At 43.5% G+C, this 24,551-nt stretch overlaps 1 protein-coding gene across 1 annotated transcript in view; it reads right to left on the bottom strand.

Moving 5' to 3' along the window:
• Window positions 1-24,334, bottom strand: part of PAPOLA (poly(A) polymerase alpha) — a 55,355-nt gene extending 31,021 nt beyond the window's left edge. Inside the window, exons 1-7 of the mRNA XM_088455355.1 lie at window positions 24,161-24,334; window positions 7,172-7,339; window positions 6,146-6,212; window positions 5,556-5,637; window positions 3,431-3,540; window positions 2,922-2,975; window positions 1,524-1,635 (exon numbers count right to left, since the gene is read on the bottom strand). Of these exons, the coding sequence (XP_088311481.1) occupies window positions 1,524-1,635; window positions 2,922-2,975; window positions 3,431-3,540; window positions 5,556-5,637; window positions 6,146-6,212; window positions 7,172-7,339; window positions 24,161-24,168 (601 nt within the window). The 5' untranslated portion in view covers window positions 24,169-24,334. The remainder of the gene's footprint in view (window positions 1-1,523; window positions 1,636-2,921; window positions 2,976-3,430; window positions 3,541-5,555; window positions 5,638-6,145; window positions 6,213-7,171; window positions 7,340-24,160) is intronic.
• Window positions 24,335-24,551: the final 217 nt, after the last annotated feature.

Raw genomic sequence — 24,551 nt, 5'->3', positions numbered from 1 at the left:
AACACCCCAACCTTCAGAGTCACACTGTAGTCACACACTATCCCACAATTCCTCTTGCTGCACCACCCTACTTCCCTCTCTCTCACTCATTGGTGGGCTCAGGTGTCAGTCGTTGCAGAGAGGAAGGAGGGCTGTAACAGGAACACACCTTTGCTGTCTGCTGCTGGCAAACTTCCTGTATGAGACATGCAGACTGAGGGTTTCAATTTAAGAACACAGAACTGGGTCATAACTCTTTTCAACATGCAGGCAAGTCCTAGAAGTCCTTTTCCCTTGTCTCCTCACATAAGTCACATACAATGCAGATATATACATATATACATAAACATGTCATATAATATACTGCACTATTACACTGCATTCAACTGCCCAGATTCAGTGTCTGGGAAGGCTACAGCGCTGTGTACACTGACCTGATGGTGAGGTACGCAGGGGGACTGGACCAACTGCCATCTCCAGAGATCTCTGCTGCACCACAGAGAAAATGGCCGCTGGAGACCTCAGAAGAAGCGTGGCCCGCGGAGGAAGCAGCTCAGCGACGCCAGACTATAGATACTGAAAGGCGCGCTGAACTGAGGGGAGGAGCCGCTGTAACAGGGAAGGCTGTCTCCCCTGGCCGGCTATTAACCCCCGGGACGCCGGCTCCCTGCACCGAACACTAAGTCCCTGGTGGTCTAGTGGACACACGGGGTATGGGGGGCCCGCCGCCACTGCCGGCGCCTCCGGTCTGTCCCCAGAGACCGGAGGCACAGGACTGCATTTGAAATGCGCGGATCACCGCAAGCGGTGATCCGCGACCTTACCTGCTCCCCGTGGATCCGGCAGCAGTCCTGGGCGCCCACAGAGTCCGGCTAGTACAGACTCTGGGGTCCCGCTGAGATCCCCAGATCTGTACTGGTGTCTCAGCGCCAGCGGGGTGACGGAGCGGCAGCTTAGACGTCCTATGGACAGTCCGACGCTGCCGCTCTGAAGAGTCCAAAGTCCATGGAAAAAACTTTGTCCCTAAAAAAATAAAATAAGCTTAGGGGCTGCTAATCAGCTCCCCCTGCGCTAACGGTGACCCGACTCCGGCCGGGCACCAACTTAAACTGAGGTGCCTCTGGCTTGGGGGTGGGGTTATAGGGAGAGTGGACCCAGTGCATCCTGGGAGCTAAAAGCTTTAACTGCGTGGTGCCCGGATTTGGTTCCCAACCTATACCCCAAGGTCAACCCTGTGGACCCCCTATGGACCCTGAAGTAGAAATCTTCAGCTGAACTCTAAGACTGAAAGTTTGGTCTATTTAGCCAGTGTCTCCTCTGTTCCATTTCTTTCCAGGTAAACACTAGGGGTGGACACTCAGATCACTGATCACAATGTAGACATACAAATGTTGTGCACAAAACCACTCGAGCAAAGAGGATGACAGAACAGGCACATTGTGTGGAACATGTGTAGCTCCTTCTGTAATCAGCAAGTGTCCTGCTGTAATCAGCAAGTGTTACTAGCATCCACTCCTGAAAAACAAGATACACTAGGTGTTTACCATTAAGACTTCGTATGCATCTTATGTCTAAATTCTTCAGCAGGCTATCATCTCTCAGGTCCAAGTCCTCAGGAATTGTCTGAAGTGCAAGTCTAGCAAATAAAATATCAATCTGAAAAGGAATTTGGAGACAGGTGTAAGAGTCAGGTCTTTACCAATCTCCCATCATCATGGAGCAAAGTGCATTCAGCTATGCAGGACAGGATATGCCATCACGTTACAAAGCTCATTACTTGACCACTAAACTTTAAATTTAAAGTGGCTTACACCTAAAATGCTCTCTCCCTTTGCTTTCTTTAGTCTCAAGTCTATCTGGAGAAACGATTTATCCTCTCAGTGATTCCCATCTTCACCAAATCAGCTATGCAAGCTTACACGTGTACAGACATGTACATGGGGGTGCGCTCCCTGTTCTGATAGACATGGTTGTGCAGGGGCCGAGGCATCAACATGAGCCCCGTGAAGTACAGTGGGGCCTCTATCAGTGCAGATGAATACAGCAGACCTACAGCACCGATGCCTCACTCCCCACACCCTCACCTCCGGTGTACGGGCCAGACTTGGGACAGCTAGTCATAAGCATGAGTTGGCCGATTAGCCAAGTATGTAGCGGTCTAGAGAGGACGATAATATTTAAGTTATTTGAATTTAGGTTTACAGGTCCTTCAAAATATTTATGACAGCATTCTGTAGGAAAATGGGGAAAACCCACAAAAATACACAGGAGCTGGCATATTCCGGATCACCAGTGTGAACCCCCAACCGGCCAACCATCCCCTCCCCCCTCCAGTCCCGTTCCCTCTCTGTTTGCTCCGCCGCTGGAGGGGCGACACGTGCCTGCTCCCAGTGTGAATGCATGTTGGAAACAGGACATGAGAATTATTATACTGTATAATAACCACCTTGATTGATTGGAAGATGCATTTCTAACAATGTTCCCCCTTGTCCAAAACATTAAACTAGATTTTAATTTTAAATTACATAAGTCATTTTCCCTTCACATATAAAGCTCAGTGTGTAATTGAGCCAACCTGAAACCACTGACTGTAAAGAGTAAGATAGGGAAGATGTCACCTGAGCACTTTAATTACTTTTTATACCGGGCACCAGCATTAAGTCTGCAAAGCACTCAAACAGCGCTCCCCGCATGGAAACCATTACATAGAAGCAGAACGAGTCACGTAGAACATTACGTTCTCATTAAAAACATATATGATCAGCAGCAATTTTCCCAAAGAGATAAACATTTTAAAATTAGACAGGAGAACGTCTACAGCTGGAAAAGATCCTGCGACACCACCCACAGATTTCTGAAGAGAAGGAAAAAAATATACAACTCCCGTTGGTTCAAAATCTCAAATCTATAGGTCATGGGGTCACAAACTAAAGATTTATTACCTCTATCCCATCAAAGCAAAGCTTAATCACAGGTACAAATGCTTCTTCCACAGACTAAAAAAAAAAAAAGGAGAAAAAACAAAACACTTGTAAGTAAAAACATGCAACAGGGTTACAACAAAACTTCAAAACAGAACAAATCAGACCTTCTACCCGAGTAGTTCACTAGAACAATGAAGACGCACAATATAAAATAGTCTTGTCAGTATTTCCCAGGGCACATGACACCCTGGTCATTTGCACAAAGGACAATTTTTTACAATACTTTTTTTTTTTTTTTTTAGAATGTCCCTATTCAACCTTCAGATCTGAAATACTGGGAGATACAGTTCAACAACTGGACACACGTTTAGCATTTTCTACGGTTAACAAAATAAATGTGAAACTTTACATGCAATTTCCATCAGCCTAGAAGCTGTCTGTGCATACTTCATGCAAAGGAAAAAGTTGGTTCTGAAAGACCAAGCCTAACGCACAGATGAAACGTTGGGAATATTGGGGAAACTTACACGCAAATCTTTCACTTTGTCCTGAAGTTTCAATTTGTCATAAAAAGATGAAAAGAAGTCACTTCGATCAACATGTCTTGGAGCCACACACAAGGCATCAATATCCGCACCTGCAAGATAGACGTACAGAAAGACAAATCATTACTGCAGCACTTATAAGTCAGTCTAAACTCAGACCGACCAACATGGATGCACAGTGTTGGTTAATGGAATAAAGGCTTTCACATACATAAGCCTTCCAATAAAGTAAAGGGGAGCCCTGACCCTAAACAGTGTGGAGGGAGCCATTATGTACGGTAAGCCAATCTACCTATGGACACCTACTTACGGTTGTCAATATAAATGAAAGTACAAATGTGAGTGGATATGGGTTTGAAACCAGCGTTTTGAAGGGGACATTGGAGACTTCAAAACAGTCACCAGTGGTAAAACCAATACACGAAAAGGAACACTATTGGGTATGGAGGCGCTGGAAACAATGGTGGTAAACATCACTGAAATGTGTTGCTGGGTAAGGATCTCACTTCATTTTAGTAAAACTGCAAATATCACAAGGCTAATTGGCCCTTCAGTAAAAAGTACATTAAGGGAAGTATCGCGTATATATGGAAATGTGATAACTGCGATATTTGTACATATTGTTGCGACTACAGAATTTAGCAATGGAGGACAGTTTACAATTAAAGGATAAATAACCAGTGAGTCGTACGCAGAATGGCACTTTTATATATTGCACTTGGTACTTTATAAATACTGAAACACATCTTACTCCCTACTCACAATTGTGATCAATTTCTTTATTGGATCACATGGGATACTGGGTAATTGTGGATATAAGCAAACGTTCCATATATCATCTTGGGGAACACTGGAGGATACATAACTAACTTGGGACAGGAGGTGCACAGTTGACATACAAGCATGTTTTATAATTTTTTTGGTACACATTAATTTGGCTACATGTGTGTATCATACGTGATTACCTTTAACAAAAATACTACACTATTAGGCAAATGTCCCTTTTCCATTCTTCCAGATAATTCTGACTGATCTACCAAACTGGCATACTAAAGGACGAGCAGCCACTCACAATAACACTGGAAGAGCACACGTAATACACAGATTGTGGACATTTGTTTATGAACATGATTTGTGTGTTATTTATGTAGCTCCATCATAATCCATTGTGTTTTAAATTGTTCTTATTGTCTTATTATTCCATGCATGGTGATCTTTGCTTGTCTAAATTGTTATAGATCTAACAGATGAAGCGCCAGGAAATGTATAACACATTACATTATATACATGCACGTGTATTATAAACTACATATATATGCACACAGTCTCTAAACCCCAGTGGTATTTTATCAATTACAGATTAAATGTTATATATGATCTGTGGACGCATTTCTATTTTCTGTGACGGCATGTTCTGAATATTCATAGCTCTAGAAATTTAGCAAAATAATAAAATCTAGCCTTTATCAAGATTCATAGCGACTTACGTACAAAAGTGGCGTTTAGAAAACAATAATAAAACTACATTACTACTGTTATTGCAGGATGATTGCTAGCCTTCTATTAGTACTAGGGTAGAGCCTTAACATTGAGAGGTAGAACACAGAAGCCCCACTGCAGCCTAAGTAGCAGAACAGTGAAGGATGAAAGGGTTCAATGGATAACATTTTGCAGACAGGCTTAGCAGAAACAGTAATTACAAAAGTGATATGACTCAATGGGCCGAATTCAATTCAGTGCGATGTAGAATAGCCGCGGGAGAGAGCTCCTGAAGCTATTCAATACAACGCGCTGTTTGAGCAGCTACAGGATTTCTTCTTACACCCCCCTTGTGGATGTGAGGAGAAATCCGACAAAACAGCCGGGCGCCCAGCCGTTTGCCGGCTAACAGCCACGCGCCCAGCACTTTAGTCAGAGAATGCCGGTTACCGCGCATTAACACCCAGGTTAAGTCGCGAGAACCGGCATTCCCAGACTTAATCCATTCCCGACAAGGCAAACAGCGCGTTGAATTGAATAGCTGCGGGAGCTCCCACCTGCAGCTATTCAACATCGCACCGAATTGAATTCGGCCCAATAACATTAATAGGTCTCACATAGTCTATACCTTTTGTGTGGACACCCAATCTGTATGACCCAAAAGTAAAAATCTTGCCTCCAACATTCTCAATTACCGATTGCGGTAGATTCTGGTGGGATAAAGAACATTAGAGGGAACAGATAAATTGCTCGGTTATCCAATAGAAAGAAAAAATGGGACGTAAGCTTCTATAAGTTACAGATATTATAAATCATCACAGAATCTCTGTAATTGGCTTAAAAGCACCTGGTATAGAGTTTCAATGTCATGATAATCACGTAACTCACTGATGACTTCCAATATCCATTTAATTTGTAATAGTGTGATTTATCTCATATATACATTTCCCTTCATACAAGAAAGCCTGAAGCTTTTAATGTCACGGTCGTCATCGGGGCACACAGCACACATTACAGAACACTGTTTCTGTGGAAAGACCCATCTATACTTGTAACTAAATCCAAAGCTTAATAACAGAAGTCTCTTGGTTACACCTCTGAAGGTGATCGGTGGTCAACGATCTACTATCCATGTGTCCACTGACCAGTAAAAGCCACATGTATGATTCAATCCCCGAGAGCAGATCCAATCAAATCCTTTCACTTAAGGGTCCTTACCTTTATTTCACTGATTTCACGAATCCATTCTTTCACTAAATTGTTCAACTTCCCCAAAATTAAAATTCTATGGGGAAAAAAAAAAAAAAAAAAAAATGCAAACAATTGACATTCATTACCTGTAAAGTCAAAAAGGTATTTGGTTGCAAAAATAGTGTCGTTATGTGATCAGGGGGAATTGTACAAGCTGTGATATTATTCTCATCATGTAATTGTAATACTCATTCCTACGGTCACATTCATTTTGGCTGATTTGTTTGTGCAAAAATAAGTATAAAAACTTTTCCAACAACTTATGTCAAACTGACCACTAGAGGCACTGTACCATGACACTACGTATGATAAAGAGGGACAGAAACAGAGGGTGCAATACAATATTCACACCAAGTGGGCGGGATAGTATAGCTGCAGGTTATGTGTCACCTAACCCTGGACTGGATGCGAGTGTCCTGTGATCAGCTCCGGTTTAGTCCTGGGACTGACGCGGCCGAAGGGTACCAACTCTTTTATAGTTACCTCATTTGAGAAGCTAATAGGGCATATCACACTGACATTAAAGTGTAATCATCTGCCTACTGATTAACTGGGAACGAGTAACATCACACGGAGCAATGGTAATTACATTCTGTACAGTTTTCAATATATTCTGATTTATGGGTCTATGTGAATTACCAATTGATTACATTTCCCCTCAATGTTTTAAGCAAAATGTCTGCCTGAGCATTCAAAGATCTTAAGTGTATGATCAAATACACATATTGCTTGAAGCTAGTTTTATCAGTGAGCTACAGATGGCTTCCTCTCTACAATGTGAGCTGCAGTCATGATTTGCTGATATAAAGCAGGGACCATCTCTGAGGATACAGACTCCTCTCTGCACATCAGTCTGACACACAAACACACCTCCCCATAAGGTGAGCCTGTACCTTTATCAGTGAGAAGTGTAGGCAGGACTCTCATAACAGTGGCTGCAGCTATTATATAAAGCACAATGCCCCTTTAGGCCAATAGAACAGCATTACTCACCTCCGCTGCAATTCTTCCTCCTCTTCAAAGACACCAAAAGGTTTTAAAGTCTCTATGAGTTTGTTTGTGAGGGTGCAATCCGTGTCCTTGGGTACCGCTAAGCTGATAGGGGAGGTGATACCAAAATTCTTCTGTGTCTGCTGTGGGGTTCCCTGGTTTCCCAATGGACTAAAGAGAAAGAATGAGAACAGATACGATGTGAAAGAGCAATCCCAAATAAACAACCACCTCCCGGCTGTGACCACATCAAATGATAAACTAGTCACTGAGGGACAGTGAGCAGGGTTCTGGTGGTAGTACCCAGTAATAACAGTTATTGAGTTATAGTAAGAGAATCTGTCTGGTAGCTGCAGTGGGGGGAGGAATGCTACTAGTCGCTGAGGGATAGTGAGCAGGGTCCTGGTAGTAGTACCCAGTAATAACGTCATTGAGTTATAGTAAGAGAATCTGTCTGGTAGCTGCAGTGGGGGGAGGAATGCTACTAGTCGCTGAGGGACAGTGAGCAGGGTCCTGGTGGTAGTACCCAGTAATAACAGTCATTGAGTTATAGTAAGAGAATATGACCGGTAGCTGCAGTGGGGGAGGAATGCTACTAGTCGCTGAGGGACAGTGAGCAGGGTCCTGGTAGTAGTACCCAGTAATAACAGTCATTGAGTTATAGTAAGAGAATCTGTCTGGTAGCTGCAGTGGGGGGAGGAATGCTACTAGTCACTGAGGGACAGTGAGCAGGGTCCTGGTGGTAGTACCCAGTAATAACGTCATTGAGTTATAGTAAGAGAATCTGTCTGGTAGCTGCAGTGGGAGGAGGAATGCTACTAGTCGCTGAGGGACAGTGAGCAGGGTCCTGGTAGTAGTACCCAGTAATAACGTCATTGAGTTATAGTAAGAGAATCTGACCGGTAGCTGCAGTGGGGGAGGAATGCTACTAGTCACTGAGGGACAGTGAGCAGGGTCCTGGTAGTAGTACCCAGTAATAACAGTCATTGAGTTATAGTAAGAGAATCTGTCTGGTAGCTGCAGTGGGGGGAGGAATGCTACTAGTCACTGAGGGACAGTGAGCAGGGTCCTGGTGGTAGTACCCAGTAATAACAGTCATTGAGTTATAGTAAGAGAATCTGTCTGGTAGCTGCAGTGGGAGGAGGAATGCTACTAGTCGCTGAGGGACAGTGAGCAGGGTCCTGGTAGTAGTACCCAGTAATAACGTCATTGAGTTATAGTAAGAGAATCTGACCGGTAGCTGCAGTGGGGGAGGAATGCTACTAGTCACTGAGGGACAGTGAGCAGGGTCCTGGTAGTAGTACCCAGTAATAACGTCATTGAGTTATAGTAAGAGAATCTGACCGGTAGCTGCAGTGGGGGGAGGAATGCTACTAGTCGCTGAGGGATAGTGAGCAGGGTCCTGGTAGTAGTACCAAGTAATAACGTCATTGAGTTATAGTAAGAGAATCTGTCTGGTAGCTGCAGTGGGGGGAGGAATGCTACTAGTCGCTGAGGGACAGTGAGCAGGGTCCTGGTAGTAGTACCCAGTAATAACGTCATTGAGTTATAGTAAGAGAATCTGTCTGGTAGCTGCAGTGGGGGGAGGAATGCTACTAGTTGCTGAGGGACAGTGAGCAGGGTCCTGGTGGTAGTACCCAGTAATAACAGTCATTGAGTTATAGTAAGAGAATATGACCGGTAGCTGCAGTGGGGGGAGGAATGCTACTAGTCACTGAGGGATAGTGAGCAGGGTCCTGGTGGTAGTACCCAGTAATAACAGACATTGAGTTATAGTAAGAGAATATGACCGGTAGCTGCAGTGGAGGAGGAATGCTACTAGTCGCTGAGGGACAGTGAGCAGGGTCCTGGTGGTAGTACCCAGTAATAACAGTCATTGAGTTATAGTAAGAGAATCTGACCGGTAGCTGCAGTGGAGGAGGAATGCTACTAGTCGCTGAGGGACAGTGAGCAGGGTCCTGGTGGTAGTACCCAGTAATAACAGTCATTGAGTTATAGTAAGAGAATCTGACCGGTAGCTGCAGTGGGGGGAGGAATGCAATTAGCTGTGATAACGAGGTCATTTTTTTTTTTGCATAAAGTTATTGCACCCTTCACATGCAAATTCCGCTTATCGTGTCTTTGCGCGCGCCCATTTTCCCACACAATTCAATCCCAAATGTTGCAAATCTCTATTTGCGCAAAAATTCTACCTGCTTTTACCAGCGATAAGTGTAGATGAAAATGGTGAAATCTTCCTGTGCCCCAATAAAGGCAAATTGATATAGGATAACACTATAAGAGTGTATTAGTGGCCCGAATAAAAGGATTTGTGGTGCTTAAATTGTGTCAAATGATTGTTTTATGCATATTTCTAAAACAGTGAAATAATGATACAAAGCAAGTTGTTTTTTTTGTTTTTTGGCAAAATAAATGTTTTTAAATTAGGGGGTGCATAAAAATGCCTATAAATATGAATTTGTGTAATTTAAAAACACTTTATAAAACCCCCTTCAAAATATGCCTATAACATCCACCTGCAATCTTAAAAACACCTGTCCCATTCATATAGCCTCCCCATACACATGTCCCACATTAATTAACCCATTTCACTGCACTTTAACCGAAAAATGACACCATTATTGGGCAAATTAAGCCAAACTTTTCGCTGCAAATGGTATGGAGAATTCGCCCCCACGAAAAGTATGGAAATGGATTGTACAATAAGCAGTTCTTTTGCGGAAAAGCGGCTCATCGCACCTAATTAAATTCCCCCTTATATATTACATCCCCTGCCTTCGCACCAGTCTTAATAAAAGTCACCCTGGCCAGGTGCCTACATTTTGGTCGGGTGTAGACCATACGACTAGTAAAGTTACCAGTAAACATTTGGGCCTAGAAAAAACAAAAACACATTTCTCCTCTTCAATGCTTTCAAAACTACAATAATTTCACACAGAACCGTGAGACAGAATATTTTATGGGAAATTCAAGGATATAGCTCCCGAGTTAAGTGCCCGGAGCTATTCAATTACTGCATCATACCTGTCCCAGGGCTTAGTCGCGGTTCACTGCATCTCATGGGTTAAAGCGCCCGGTGTGATACAGTTACCGCATGTGGTAACCTCGCGACTACAACAGAGGCAGCAGTTAACCAAGGATTTCTCCTTACACCATCGGGAGGGTGCGAGCAAAATCAGTGTCACGGGCTAAGAGGTGGCTTACTACGGGAATAACGGAATAGCTCCGGGCACATAACTCTGGAGCTACTACCTTGCGCTGCTAATTGAATTTCACCCTCAGAAATATTAAATAATACATGAATCAAAAAAATAAAAATAAAATTACAACAGTTTAGTTTTGCCTTTCTCGCATAGCAAATCAATGGGGGTCCCTAGCCTGTGTTATATTAGAAGGCAGTAGGTGGAGGGTCCACAAGTGCACTACTGCTACAACACCTTTAGACAATGCCATTTGCAGTGAGTTTGTATTCGTTGCATGCTGAAATACAAGTAAAAGCACACTGCAGTTACGTGCACATTTACAAATATATGCACTTTGCTTTTTATTGATTTTAACCACATTAATACACATAAAATACACTGAAATGCAATTAATTACTGTAAAGTAAAAAAAAATAAAATTGTATTTTTATTTTTTAACACCAATCCACATGTAAACAATGACAATCATTTAGTTAAACACTTATAGCATAAAACCTTTTCTATAACCCCTTAAAAACAAACCAAAAATGCAACGGCGGGTGGAATTAGGCAAAGTGTTCTAAATTAAAGTGACTTCTGCCCCTTTTATACAGAAAACCAAATTGCAGAGTCAAGCATTTGGACCCAGTAATTTGAGGATCAACACTGGTCCTTTTTCTGTGTGAAAGGGTCAAACCAGGTCAAAATTCCTGGGACTTTGAGCCTGGATATTACTAGGGTCGAAGTCCCAGGAACTGCAACCTGGGTTGAACCTTCCACACAGAACACATACCCGGGTTGAGCCGCAAATTATCGGGTCCAAATGCTTGACCATGCAATTTACTTTTCTGTGTGAAGGGGGGTTACAGGCTGAGACCAGCAAAAAAACCCTGTGCATTAAATGCCAGGTAAAAGCTGGGTTTTTGAGTTAATTTCGTGTGAAAGTGGTAAAGGTATTACCAATCAACGAACAATAAGCTACTTGAGGGGGGAAATTAATTGAGTAGCGAATTGTCGCCAAAATCAGATTTCTGTAATGGGATTTTAAGAAGAATTGTTTGTCTTTCAAGTCAAAGCCAGCCAATTTTGCCTTAAAATCAGCTATTTGGACAAATTGCTACTCATATTTCCCACAAGGACAGTTCTAGCAGAATAATCCATCCCCGGAGACATTACGGGACTCGCTGATCAAGGACAGTGACTCTTCTCACATGATTCTACTGAAAACTACATTTTTATGTATGTTTTGTCTATAAGATTTCTTTAAACAGCAAAATCAAGCAAAATGTACATTTTGTTCTGGAACCTGTAATTGTTGAACCTGAAAAACTTTTTTTTTTTTTTGGCTCTATAATCTAATATATATTTCTGAACAAGTTTCAGGGCTGCATGAATTGCAAAGAGTATGTAATATCAGGAAATTGTCTATTTTCTCTATATAAAATGATTCCAGTATCATACCAAACCAAAATACTACACCAAGGGCTCGATTCAATTCAACGCGAATTGAATAGCGCCGAGAATGGGCTCCCGGAGCTATTCAATTAACCGCACTGTTAACCCCGACTAAGGATTTCTTTTTGCATCCCTCCAGGGGCGCGAGTAAAAATCCGACAAAAGTACAAGCATGATGCTATTTCTGCCCTTAGCGTGGCGGAAACAGCATCACGCCGGGAAGTTTAGTCGGAGAATGCCCGTTTTCACGACTAAACACCCTGTTTAAGGCGCGAGGGGCGGGAGAACGTGCAGGAATGTAGGTCTAATACTTTTATAGCAGAGTGCTGATGAGGGTGGAGCAAATCAATGCACAATGGAAAAAAAAAACTACTACATCTAATATACATATTAAAAGTAGAGGCCTTTGTCAGCATACGTTTCTAAGCTTATACATAAGACAATTTGCAGGGCCAAGGAATCCCTGTAAACCCTTGCCCCTCCTTTCTTAAAATATTCGCCCACTGCCCGTTCTTTGAATGGTGAGGCTTTGAATGATGAGGGCCCCCCCCATCTAGTGGCCAGTATTTTTCTCATGCTATATGCTGCAGTGCCAAACACAGGCTTGTCTAGTAACTTTGTGGGGCCAGGTGTTTTTTATTTGTGCACTGACGGGGCATGTGGGCTGGTGTGATAGACACATTGAAGGGGCATGTGGGCTGGTGTGAGAGGCATTGAAGGGGCATGTGGGCTGGTGTGAGAGGCATTGAAGGGGCATGTGGGCTGGTGTGAGAGGCATTGAAGGGGCATGTGGGCTGGTGTGAGAGGCATTGAAGGGGCATGTGGGCTGGTGTGAGAGGCACATTGAAGGGGCATGTGGGCTGGTGTGAGAGGCACATTGAAGGGGCATGTGGGCTGGTGTGAGAGGCACATTGAAGGGGCATGTGGGCTGGTGTGAGAGACATTGAAGGGGTATGTGGGCTGGTGTGAGGTATATTCGGGAAATATTTTTATATTGCATATAATTTATGCCGCACAACTGTTGTGCCCAAAATGAAAAATGTTCTCAGTGATCACCCTTCAAATAAAAAAAATCCTGAAAGTCCAGAGATTGCAGAGAGTAGTTTAAAGCTGCTATATTTACTATGACAAACCAACTGGGATTTGCCTTACCAAACATGCTTTAATATAAATGTTAACTCAACAAAATCTTTGGTCATATCCCGCAGCCTATTACATTTAGGCCCTAAGGGACTGTACGGTTCTTTCCACATAAGAGATCAGTACTTCTCCTGGCAACTCCATAAAGATTTACGAAATCCACCATTATTCGAATGTCCACTGCCGCCTATAGTTAAAACGGTTGAACGGTTTTCCATACAGGACATTCCCAGCACTAGAATTTCTTGTCAGTATTACCCATTCTGGAGCTGAACATAACATACAATGTGTCCTTTAATCCTTTGCCGCTAGATAAGATACATCTTTGCCGGTTCTCGTCAGGTTGATGCGGTGATCCAACAGCATCTAACAATTCCAGCTGAAGACTGCTAATATTCCTGCATGTCCAGGGAACTGCCCATATGGTGGAGAAACACATCCTTACTATTGTCCACTGATAGACCTGTACTGGGCATGCTGTATTTTGGGAAAAGGTTCCCTTGTCCTGTATGGTATTTGAAACCCCAGAAATTGAATTTGCGCTGAGGGAATGAGCTGGCTTTTTGGCCGGTTCACAATCTAGCCATGTATCTGCAATAAGGATATCAATTTTATTGTCTTGGCATTTAATGCATATTCTGACTCTTCTGTAACGAGTATGTCAATGCCCCTCTGCTTTCTAAAATTTGCCACTATAAAACATTTGTAAAGGTCCCTGGGAGAGGTTGCCAGGCCTAAAGATAGACAGGTGAATTAGAAAGGTTACCCCATTAAGCTTAACCGGAGGAACTTCCTGTGCTGAATTGCAATGTAAAATTAACCATCTTGAAGACTATGGGGGCATTTCAATTGTTTTTAACCACGGCTTTTTCTTTTGGGTGCCAGAGTATAAATTGTTGCTCCGTTTGACGCGAATAGCCGCGCTGCACACAGTTAGGGCGCGAGTGTGCGGCCAGAAGCACCAGGTTTAGACGCACAAAAGTGGCTATACCCGTCTAAAGTACCGCTTTGGGCGTCCAAAGTAATGACTTATCGAACATTTTTGCTCATCACCTCGGGAGGCTGCAAGCATAAATGTGTGCAACCGCAGCTATTCGCGCCTGAAAGGAGCAACAAATGCTCCGGTGGTCGCCAAAAGAAATAGCTGCGGTAACAACTGAATCGCCCTCCCTGTATGTAAGTAAAACCTCTTTTCTGGTCACTGAAAACAGAATTTACTCATTCCATCCCAAAATGCCTGACATTCAGGTCCAAAATAGCGCAAAAAGCTCCTGAGGTTTTCTTGACAAGGCATAGTATATAATATAGTCCTTGGTCCTTCTGAACTGGGGCAATTTGCTCCTCATTTTGTTAAGGTCATAGCCCATTCTGCATGGCCTCTAGTTCTGCTGAATCTGATGGTACACTGGATTGCACCAAGGCATGTATTTTTGGATACTGTTGGTATTCCGCCTTAAAACCATTCATTAGATGGAATATGACCATATGTCAGCATAGTGCTCAATTTTGCCCCTTACTGGAGTTAGAGAAGACTGATCCAGACCACTCATTGCAGGGTGCTTTGGATTTTGCCTTTTAATCTTGAAAGTCCATAAAAGCTGCCTAAAAAGTAGAAGGAAAATCCTGCCTATTGTATGTACTGCCTAAAAATCCTTGCGCCTCTGTTCACGTTATAAGTCGCTGAAAAACCTTCCCTTCTGGAGGTAGTTAGCGATCAATCGCCTGTCTCAATAAATTAGACATCACTCTTGATTTTTGTATCGTCAATCCAGCTTTTCTTCAAATAGAAGTTTATCCTAAAAGGGAGGTTATGGCCACTATTGTTGATGCTACAGATCTTACAGAAACTGCAAGTGTGTACAGCATATCCACACAGTGTAAAGCTGGCCACACACATGGCGATCTGCACACGATCAGCCGGTGTACGATTTCCCTTGAAACTCTCCCCAGCAGCTCTGCAGACGATATGCACACAATTTGGTGTCCAATCTTCAAACGATCTCTCCTGCATCGCCTCCTAGATTGTCAGATCTGCCCTACTGCACGGCAGATCTGAAAATGCGATGTGAAACCAGCGGGGATGCGCATCGCATCGTGATCGTGAGTGGGGACTCACGATCTGGCCATATTTTACATGACCTGTTGTTCCAATATGTCGTAATCAGCCAGATCAGGTAAAATATCGCAGTGTGTGTGGCCAGCAGAAGCCCTAGTCTGCTTAACAGGTATTTTTTGTTCTACCATGTCCTCAATATCCATATTTACTGCAATACCCAATAATCTTGGTGCTGTAGTCATTGAAGCTATGATAGTACCAAATTAAAATCCTATTTCATCACGGAAAAATATTGAAAAGTACATTTTTTGCTTTTCCATCCATGGGGTCTCCAAGAAGAAACCCATCTTCCATGGTAATGGTCATGCTAGCAGACATCCTATCTATGGCTGCATCTACTTTGGTAAACTCCATTTCAGTATCCTCAGCAAATTAATACGTGCGCTCTTCGTATTACTGAGGTTTTTCTACCTATTCCCATTCTTTGTGGATTAAATCCCTTATCCAATGCGTCAGGAACACTGTTTTGGCATCTGTGCTCCTCAAGAGATCTTTGTGCTGATTTGAACATTTGTTAACCCCACAGATTTATACATTTCCACATTATCCAACTTTACTTTTCTAGGTGCTGCCTCAATTTCACTAGCCTCATCACGACAGGAGTGTTCCACTAACCCTGATAAAGCTCTTACTGAATGAGAATATTTAAGCACCTACATCCATGCTAAAATATATTTTGTTCTTTTAGAATCCCATGTCTTACTATGATCTTTAGTGATGATGGCTTCCTTCATTTATGCAATAAGTTCTTTAAATTGTTCTGCAAGCCGATTTCTTGCTTTGTTCCGGGAATTGCTTGCGTTATAAAATATACCTTCATTTTGAAGCAGGAAAACTTTCATCACAAGGTGCACAGATTTTATTTTGTTGTGACTTGCATTTCTTCCTCCGAGTAGGTTCCACAAGAGTAGTGAAACACACTTCCCGGATTTAGTGCATATGTGAAAACATCACTTAGGGGATTACCTGATGGTGGTTTCTTTCAGCTGTTTAGGAACAGGTTCAGGCTCTATCCTGCTTCCACATGCGGCTTTCCCTGGTGTGCGTTTATAGAAACTACAGCGCTGATGGGATAGACACTGCTCAACGTTCCCAACTCCACCTAAATGGCGCAGTGCGCAAAACATCTACGTATGTTTCAGGAGTGTTTTCGTTTTTTAAAGTTCTACACCATTTCCAAAGACCGCATACTGTGTACCCAGGTTAGCCAGTCCATTCTCACCTTGCAGCATCAGACTGTGCATCAATGAGAAGGTAAGCTCCTGCTCATCAGAAGTAAAGTGCTGCCGACCCACACAGCTTAAAGACACAGTGGAAGAGGAGTAGCCTCATTATACACCCTCCAGAAATGGTCTTTTAGATACCTGATCCAATATAACTCAGATAAGTGCTAAGCCATTGCAAGGGCAGCTACACTGAAAGGGGTGGGTGTGAAATTACAGTTTGGTCATATCTTTATAACATGCTGATTTAAAAGTTTGTTTTATATAAGATTAAGAACTTTGGGATACCTTTAAGCTTAACCTACTCAAGCTAATTTTCAAGTTAAACAAATGCACTAACGATTAGGTACAGAAGTAAGCAGGAGACCAGTAGAATCCCAACCTTCATTTCTCACCTGGACATGGTGTTGTTTATAAAACTACCCAGCAGAGATACCCAAGTAAAGGAAGCACCTCACTGGACAAGCGATGCAGCCATCCAATCATGCGATGCTCTCACTTATAGATTTTGAATATATTTAGGCAGTTTTGGTTGTACAGACTCCTGGGGGTAGATGTACTAAGGGGTGGATTGTCAAGGCTGCCAATCACCGTTCACTTTGACAGAATGTTTAAACAGCAATAGGAATACATCCTATTTTTACCATTTATTTTTATTGCCATATTAAAACCATTGATCAAAGTTGGTCAAAGCTTTGATAAACCGCCCCTTAGTGAATCTACTCCCTGGAGTATTCTTTACTGGTTTTGCTGCTACATGGAGAGAGACATAATTTTCTGCTTGTGTCGTCCTACACAGGATCAATTCGTAGACCATGCTCCCAAGGTTCGGGCATTCAATAAGGAATTTAAGAGCAGCGCTGGAATATGTTCTGCTGTCCCAATGAATGGCCGTGATTCCACTGGCAGACCAGCTACCAATCATATCCTCTGGGCAGAGCAAACTGGTGAAATTTGGCTGTGAGCGTGGCAGAGGCAGGGCATGTCAATTGACAAACTTTCCTTGAAGTACTTTAAACAACAATTAGCATTAGTAATATTGAATGTGAGCAGGGCTGTCACACCTAGTGGGTCTTACAGGAAGTAATGCAAATAAAAACAGATGATATAGGTCATCGGTTGGTGGACCTAGGATATAAATATCACTTGTTCTCAACTCATAACTTAGATCCTAAGAATCCACATGAGGAACTGGAAGAGCGACACTGGGCAGACCCTGGATCCACAGGATTGTGCGATTAGAACAAATCTGTAAGCGCTTTTCTGTTACTCAGAGTGGAAGATTTAAGTAGCCGTGGATTGAGAAGCGTTGCGTGTTCTTCTGGGGATGGTGCCTGGAGGAGCAAGCTAGACTGAGCACTAACGGAAGCTTCGGGGCTGCTCGGGGGTCAATAACTGATTAGCTCTGGGCATTAGGAGAACACACAAATTCAACCGGCGGCTAAATGAATCTACCACATACTGTGAGCAAAACTAGATGAAATATGTTCTAACACCACCAATTTGTGCTGAAAGTTGTGTGGTAGTGACAGTCCCAAATACATTCACGTGTCTAGGAGATCACTAGAAGCCCAAACACACAGCCAGATTCTGAGCTGGACGCTGCCTTGTCTGTCGGCGGAGTCGAGTCAGCGATAATATGCAAATGCTAGTATCAGCCTTCCGCTTGTGCTCTAGCGTGCATCTGAACGTACAAGCACTGAATCGCACACTTGCAGTGTCTCTGCACGCTGTAACACCGCTGGTGATTGTTGACAGGCCACCATCGACACTTGCACCAGCCCTAGGGCAGGTGTAGTTTCTCCATCTGACCATGGCCTCTGTGGCTGCGCATCTGAGGACGCAGCCGCTTTCTCTAACACGCCAGCGAGAATCCCATAACAGGCCCGTGAGCCACATTTTTTTTTTTTGCGTTCACTTCAGGCCACCTCTCAGGAACCTCCATCACTGCCGCCCCCATATCTGATATGGTCTCTCCTGATAGCTAAGGTTTTGTTGAGCGTACACTGTAACGCCTGTATCGTAGGGGTTTTCAGGAAATGCGTAGCAGCCAATAATTGCTAGACTACGTGAAAATCAGCATTGTGTTCACCTCTGAATCAGGCCCACAATGTTATATTCTCCCCTACTGCTAAGCCCAGGTACTTCACACACACTAAAACTGATCTATCACAATGTAAGTGCCATAAAGGGGACACTGTTCAATTTTTTTTTTCGTCGCCCAATCTACCGTCTGATCTGACTGGATACCGGGGTACGAAAGTCAATTGTTTTGGCCACCCATTCTTTTTCGCGCATGTCGTGCCCAAACAGTCAAAAGTCTTATTTGCGCACACCCTAAAAAGCAGTTTGTGTGCCTTAGAAGGGTGCGAGCAGAAATCTGTGCGCCGGTGGTATTCGCGCCCCGAATGTAGCAACAATTGAATTGCTTTGCCAGGAGCCCATTGGTAACAGCTACAGGAGCAAACAATTGAATTCCCCCCAAAAAGATCAGATCAAACCCTGAACCACACATTATCCTGTTTCATAATAGAATGTATTATATACACACACACATTTAACCTACTCTCTGTAGTATAGGATACAACCATCTCTTTGATAACAGTTCATCTTCCACCACCCCTTCACATTGCCTTGTCCACCCACAAAGTTATTGCTCCAATGGGTGCTTCAATTTCAAATTTCCTCTTGAATAACTTGTTCTTAGGATTTTTTTTTAATGCATTCATGCGATGAGGTTATGCTGTTAACACCAGCCAGCTGGTCTTCTGTATGTATATAGTGTTCATTCAGGCACCCTGCACCTGTCACAACCCGTGCAATCCTTCTTTCCTGCCTGGGGTGTCGCTCTCTGCACTGGTGCTTCTAGCCCACTCTGGTCGACATCTCAGCAGTTTGTTGCATTAACATGAGATGATGCCATCCCTTTCCAAGCTGTTATGGAGTAATTTCTCTTATAAGACCCCTTAAATATCACTAACACTACTACAACCCGTGCAGTTCCTCTTTCCTGCCTGGGGTGTTGCTCTCTTCTCTGGTGCTTTTAGCACACTCAGCTGATACAACAAACTGCTGAGATATTTTTGACAACGCAATTTTGTTGAACATAAGACTATTATACACCGATCAGCCATAGCATTAAAGACACTGACAGGTGCAGTGAATAACATGGATTATCTTGTTACAATGGCACCACCAGTCAGGGGGATGGATATACTAGGCAGCAAGTGAACACTCGGTTCTTGAAGTTGATGTGTAGGAACAGGAAAAATGGTCATCTGAGAGACTTTGACAAGGGCCAAATTGCTATGGCTAGACGACTGTCAGAGCACCAACAAAACAGCAGGTCTTGTGGGGTGTTCCCAGTATGCATTGGTTAGAAAGTACAAAAAAAAGAAAAGGACAACCGGTGAACTGGCGACAGGGTCATGGATGTCCAAGGCTCATTGATGCATGTGAGGAGCAAAGGTTAGCCCACCTGGGCTGATCCCACAGAAGAATTACAGTAACAAATTGCTGAAAAGGTAATGCTGGTTATGATAGAAAGGTGTCAGAATTCAGTGGATTACAACTTGCTGCGTAGCCGCAGGCCGGTCAAACTGCCCATGCTGACCTCTGTCCACTACCGAAAGCACCTACAATGGGCACTTGAGTGTCAGAACAGGACCACGGAGCACTAAAAGGTGTACTAGTCTGATGAATCAAGTGTTTTTTTAAATTATGTGGACTTCCGAGAGCGTGTGGGTCATTTACCTGGGGAATAGGTGGCACCAGGATGCACTATGGGGAACAAAGGCAAGCCTGCGGAGGCAGTGTGACGCGCTGAGCAATGTTCTGCTGGGAAACCTTGGGCCCTGGCATTCATGTGGATGTTACTTTGACACATACCACCTACCTAGACATTGTTGCAGACCAAGTACACCCCTTTATGACAAGGGTATTCAATGATAGCAGTGACCTCTTTCAGCAGGATAATGCGCCCTGCCACACTGCAAAAAATGTTCAGGAATAGTATGAGGAACACGACAGTGTTGAAGGTGTTGACTAGGCCTCCAAATTCCCCAGATATCAAATCCGATCGAGCATTTGTGGGATGTGCTGGAAATACAAGTCTCAGCAATGGAGGCCCCACCTCGCAACTTACAGGGCTTAACCGACAAAATTTTTTTCCAAAAACCGCTCCGAAATTGTCTTTTTTTTTTTATGGTTGAATTAGGTCAAGAACAGCTTTATAAAACTTATCCAACACAGATTTGCAGAAAAATGTTTTTTTATTTAAATGCTGTATACCAGTGTTGGCTAACCTTGACACTCCAGCTGTTATGGAACTACATAACCCAGCATGCACTGCTACAGTTTTGCTATTAGGGCATGCTAAAACTGTGGCAGGGCATGCTAAAACTGTGGCAGGGCATGCTGGGATATATAGTTCCACAACAGCTGGAGTGACAAGGTTAGCCAACACTGCTGTATACCATAAAAATGGCAATTTTTAAGGTATATAGTGGTAATGGCCATCGATAGAAACATCGATTGAGACCACAGCTGCCAATGTTTCCTTAACATCGGTTGGGGTGCTGCCATCTACAGTATATACGTGTGTGTCTAATTATATACACATACATATATGCACACTTACTTTGAAGGCAGGGTATAATTTGTGGGCTGGAGCTTGCTCCTGTCTCACCGTGCTCTCGCAGAGCTGGGGGAGGGAGAGGAGCAGTGTTTCCTCCGAGAGTGCTGTGCAGCTGCCGGAGGTGGGTCCCAACAGGCAGCCGCATTTTTCTGCAGGGGGGAGGGAGAGGGTGACAGCGCCTGAGCGCTGTGCTTTGAATATTTTCCCGGCGGCTGCTGTGACCTTTGCAGCTGCCGGAGGTGGGTCCCAACGAGCTGCCGCATGTTGGTGCAGTGGGAGGGAAAGGGTGACAGCGCTGTTGGTTTTTATATTCCAGGCGGCTGCTCATTCCTCTCTGCAGCCGCCGGGTGTTGGTGCTGCCTCATCGATCAGGCACACGGGAATGTCTGAAGTGTGCAGAGGGACCGGGGAGGTTCCTATGAGATAGGCGGCTGCTAGAAGATCATCTTCCAGCAGCCGCCCACTGAGCTTTTCTGACTGGTCGTATCAGATACGACCATGCCAGGCAAGTGGGTAAAGGACCTGCTGCTAACATCTTGGTGCCAGACACCACAGAACACATCCAGAGATCTTGTGGAATCCATGATTGGACGTGTCAGAGCTGTTTTGGCAGCACGAGAAGGACCCACACAATATTAGGCAAGTGCTTTTAATGTTATGGCTGATAGTTGCATATACTTCTTGAGAATGAGAACGTTTTACCATACATTGTAATGGTCAAAGAAAGTATTATATAAACAGGTGACTTCGGTTAAATTGCCAGTATCTCCATTATTTACTTTTGTGAGATCACAAAACCTCCCACTAACCTGGTGGAATGAATGTGTAACGAGTGTCCTGATTTAAGTCTATGGAGGGAAATCTCAATGGCGCATGTTTTGATTTAAAGCTGTGGGTGTCCATTATGACTTATTATTAACAGTTTCCGGCTACAGTATTATAAGTAACAGGACCATCATGCGCCAGTGGTTTTTCAATAATACCAATCTTTCTATAACTCAATCAGAAGACGATAGTCCCCATTCAAAATAATTTTTTTCAAATTCTGCAAAAAAAACACCTGCCGCTAATATCCTATTCTAGAAAACACCTGCCGCTTACTTACAGAATACCCTTGAACCTAATTCGTTATTTTTAAACACTGTTCCCCCTATTTTTTTATCACCAAAAAATTTAAAATAATTTTTTTGGGGTGTCCCGATTTATTTATTTTTTTACTTTGTTTTTTTGCACATTTCGTTTTAAGGGAGCATTCCCAAGGGTGCAGGCTAGTTTTTTTTTTAAGCCTGCACCCCTAAACCCCAATTCAGCACTTTTTTTTTGCCTGCTAAAGGCTGGCGAATATTTATCCCTGTTTTTTTACATTGGTGCGAAAAGTCAATGTAATTGAATAAGGGGATAATTGAAATAGGCGAAGATGACATCGGCGACAAATTATCACCGATTCCGACATTTCGCCTCAAATTGAATACGGGCAATAGTATCAAGTAGCCTATGCACCTGCACACCTAGGCAACCACTGGGTAGGATTTAAAACACAGTGGTTATTTACAGCTTTAATCTGATACTGAGACATATTGATTCTTGTTCGATTTCAGTATATACTTTATGTATATATTATTGCTCTGCTTTTTCTTGATGCTGCTGTGTACATCCGCTCTTATATTTGATATTCTATTTCCCTGTAATTTGGTTACTATGGGTTTTTTTGTTTTGTATTCGTTTATTGTATTTCTTTCCTTCGAGTCCGTTTGGACTTCGAAAAAAGAAAGCAATAAAAATACTTGATTAAAAAAAAAAAAAAAAAATTCAACTGTTGTCAGGACCCCAAATAATTCATGTTTTCCAGACTACCTAGCAGGTGCATTCAATACTCACTGACATTTTAAAAGATCCACAGGTGGTGCTAATTATTTCACTTGTGATCCTGTGAGAAGACCTGGAAAACATGAACTGTATGGAGCCCATAAGGCCTCCATACATCAGCAATTGATTGCAGCAATCGTGCAATTTGCAATCGATTGTGTATAAAAATATTTCCCATTTTCAATCGAATGCAAATTGCACAATTGCTGCAATCAATTGCTGATGTATGGGGGGCCTTTAGAAATGAGTTTGATAGCCTATGTGATAATATAGCTCCTAATAGCAAAACTGCCAGAGGCCACATATTGAAAAACCTCTACTATATATTATGAGGTGCACTTTTCATTGCAGCTTCAGGAAGACCACGAGAAAAGGCACCCTCTGAGGTTTAACGCATGGGGAGAACCCAATGATTCCGCACATTACATAGAATCAATGGGTTAGCGCTCGGTAACACTGGTTTAATGCTCAGGGAAAAGGCCATATCCCACAAATAATTGAATCCCCCCCCCCCCGTACGATTTAAATTTGACCTATTCATATGTGCATTACGCTAACCCATGTATATAAACTATACTTTTATGTACATGTATCAATATCATGTAACTAAGCACCTAGATAACCCATAAGCATACCCAATACATTATCTATGTATGCTGCATGTACAAATACCATGTAACCTATGCATCTGTGCACCTAGATGAGCCACACATATGTATTAATAAATATCACATAAAACATGGGTAGACCCTCTATGCCATTATGTATGCATAACATATGTATCTGTACATCTACGTAACCCATGGATATACCCCATACAATTATCTTTTAATACCATGTTATCTGTGCATCTGTTCATCTACGTATCCCATGGATATAGCCTAAACCATGGGTCTTCAACCTTTGGCCCTCCAGCTGCTTTGGAACTACACATTCCAGCATGCCTTGCCACCATTTTGATATAACCGCATGCTAAAACTGTGGCAGGGCATCCTGGGATCTGTAGTTCCACAGCAGCTGAAGGACCAAAGGTTGAAGACCCCTGGCCTAAACATTCTGTATGTATGCTACATGCATGATTAGCATGTAACCTGTGCATCTATGCCCTGTGCTCACTGACGTAGCTCATGAGTACACTCCTATACATTATACATATATGTGTACATAACATAGGCAGGTGCCCCGGGTGTACCCATGCTACACGATCTGCACCGGGACACATAACTCAGTAGCATAGGCCATGGGTAGTGTAAGGACACAGGGCCACTGGGTTTCCCGGATAAGGCAGCGCTGGCGGCACCATGGCGGGTCACAGCGGCGGCGGCGGAGCCTGGTAATGACGTCATGGCATCCCCCCCTCCCCCGATTACTCACAACGGCATGGTGACCTCACTCCTCCCGCCGCCCGCGGTCCCTGGGCATGAGGAGGCCGGCGGACACCCGAAGCACACCCGGCTCTGAGGACAACAATGAGCGGCCGGAACCTGCCGCCTAAACGCTTCCCGTCTGCCCCAACATGGCGCCCGCCGCTACCACAGCAACGTCCTGGAATACGTCAAACGTAGCTGCGTCACACGTTACGCCACGCCCTATACTCTCCTGCGGCATGACGGGAGTTGTGGTCCTGGGCTTAGCTCCCGGTAGTCCTTGCGTTATTCCTCTTTTGTAACCATGGGCTTGTTTTTTATTTTTCCAAGTTGCTTGGTTTTTCTGATGGTTGCTCGCTGCTTGTTTTTGAGGAAGCCGAGGGACCGATGTGTCAAAG

This window comes from Taudactylus pleione, unplaced genomic scaffold (assembly GCF_031769625.1).
Source record: "Taudactylus pleione unplaced genomic scaffold, aTauple2 ptg000652l, whole genome shotgun sequence".
In the NCBI taxonomy this organism is placed as follows: Eukaryota; Metazoa; Chordata; class Amphibia; order Anura; family Myobatrachidae; genus Taudactylus; species Taudactylus pleione.
This window is presented reverse-complemented; position numbering and strand designations above follow the sequence as displayed.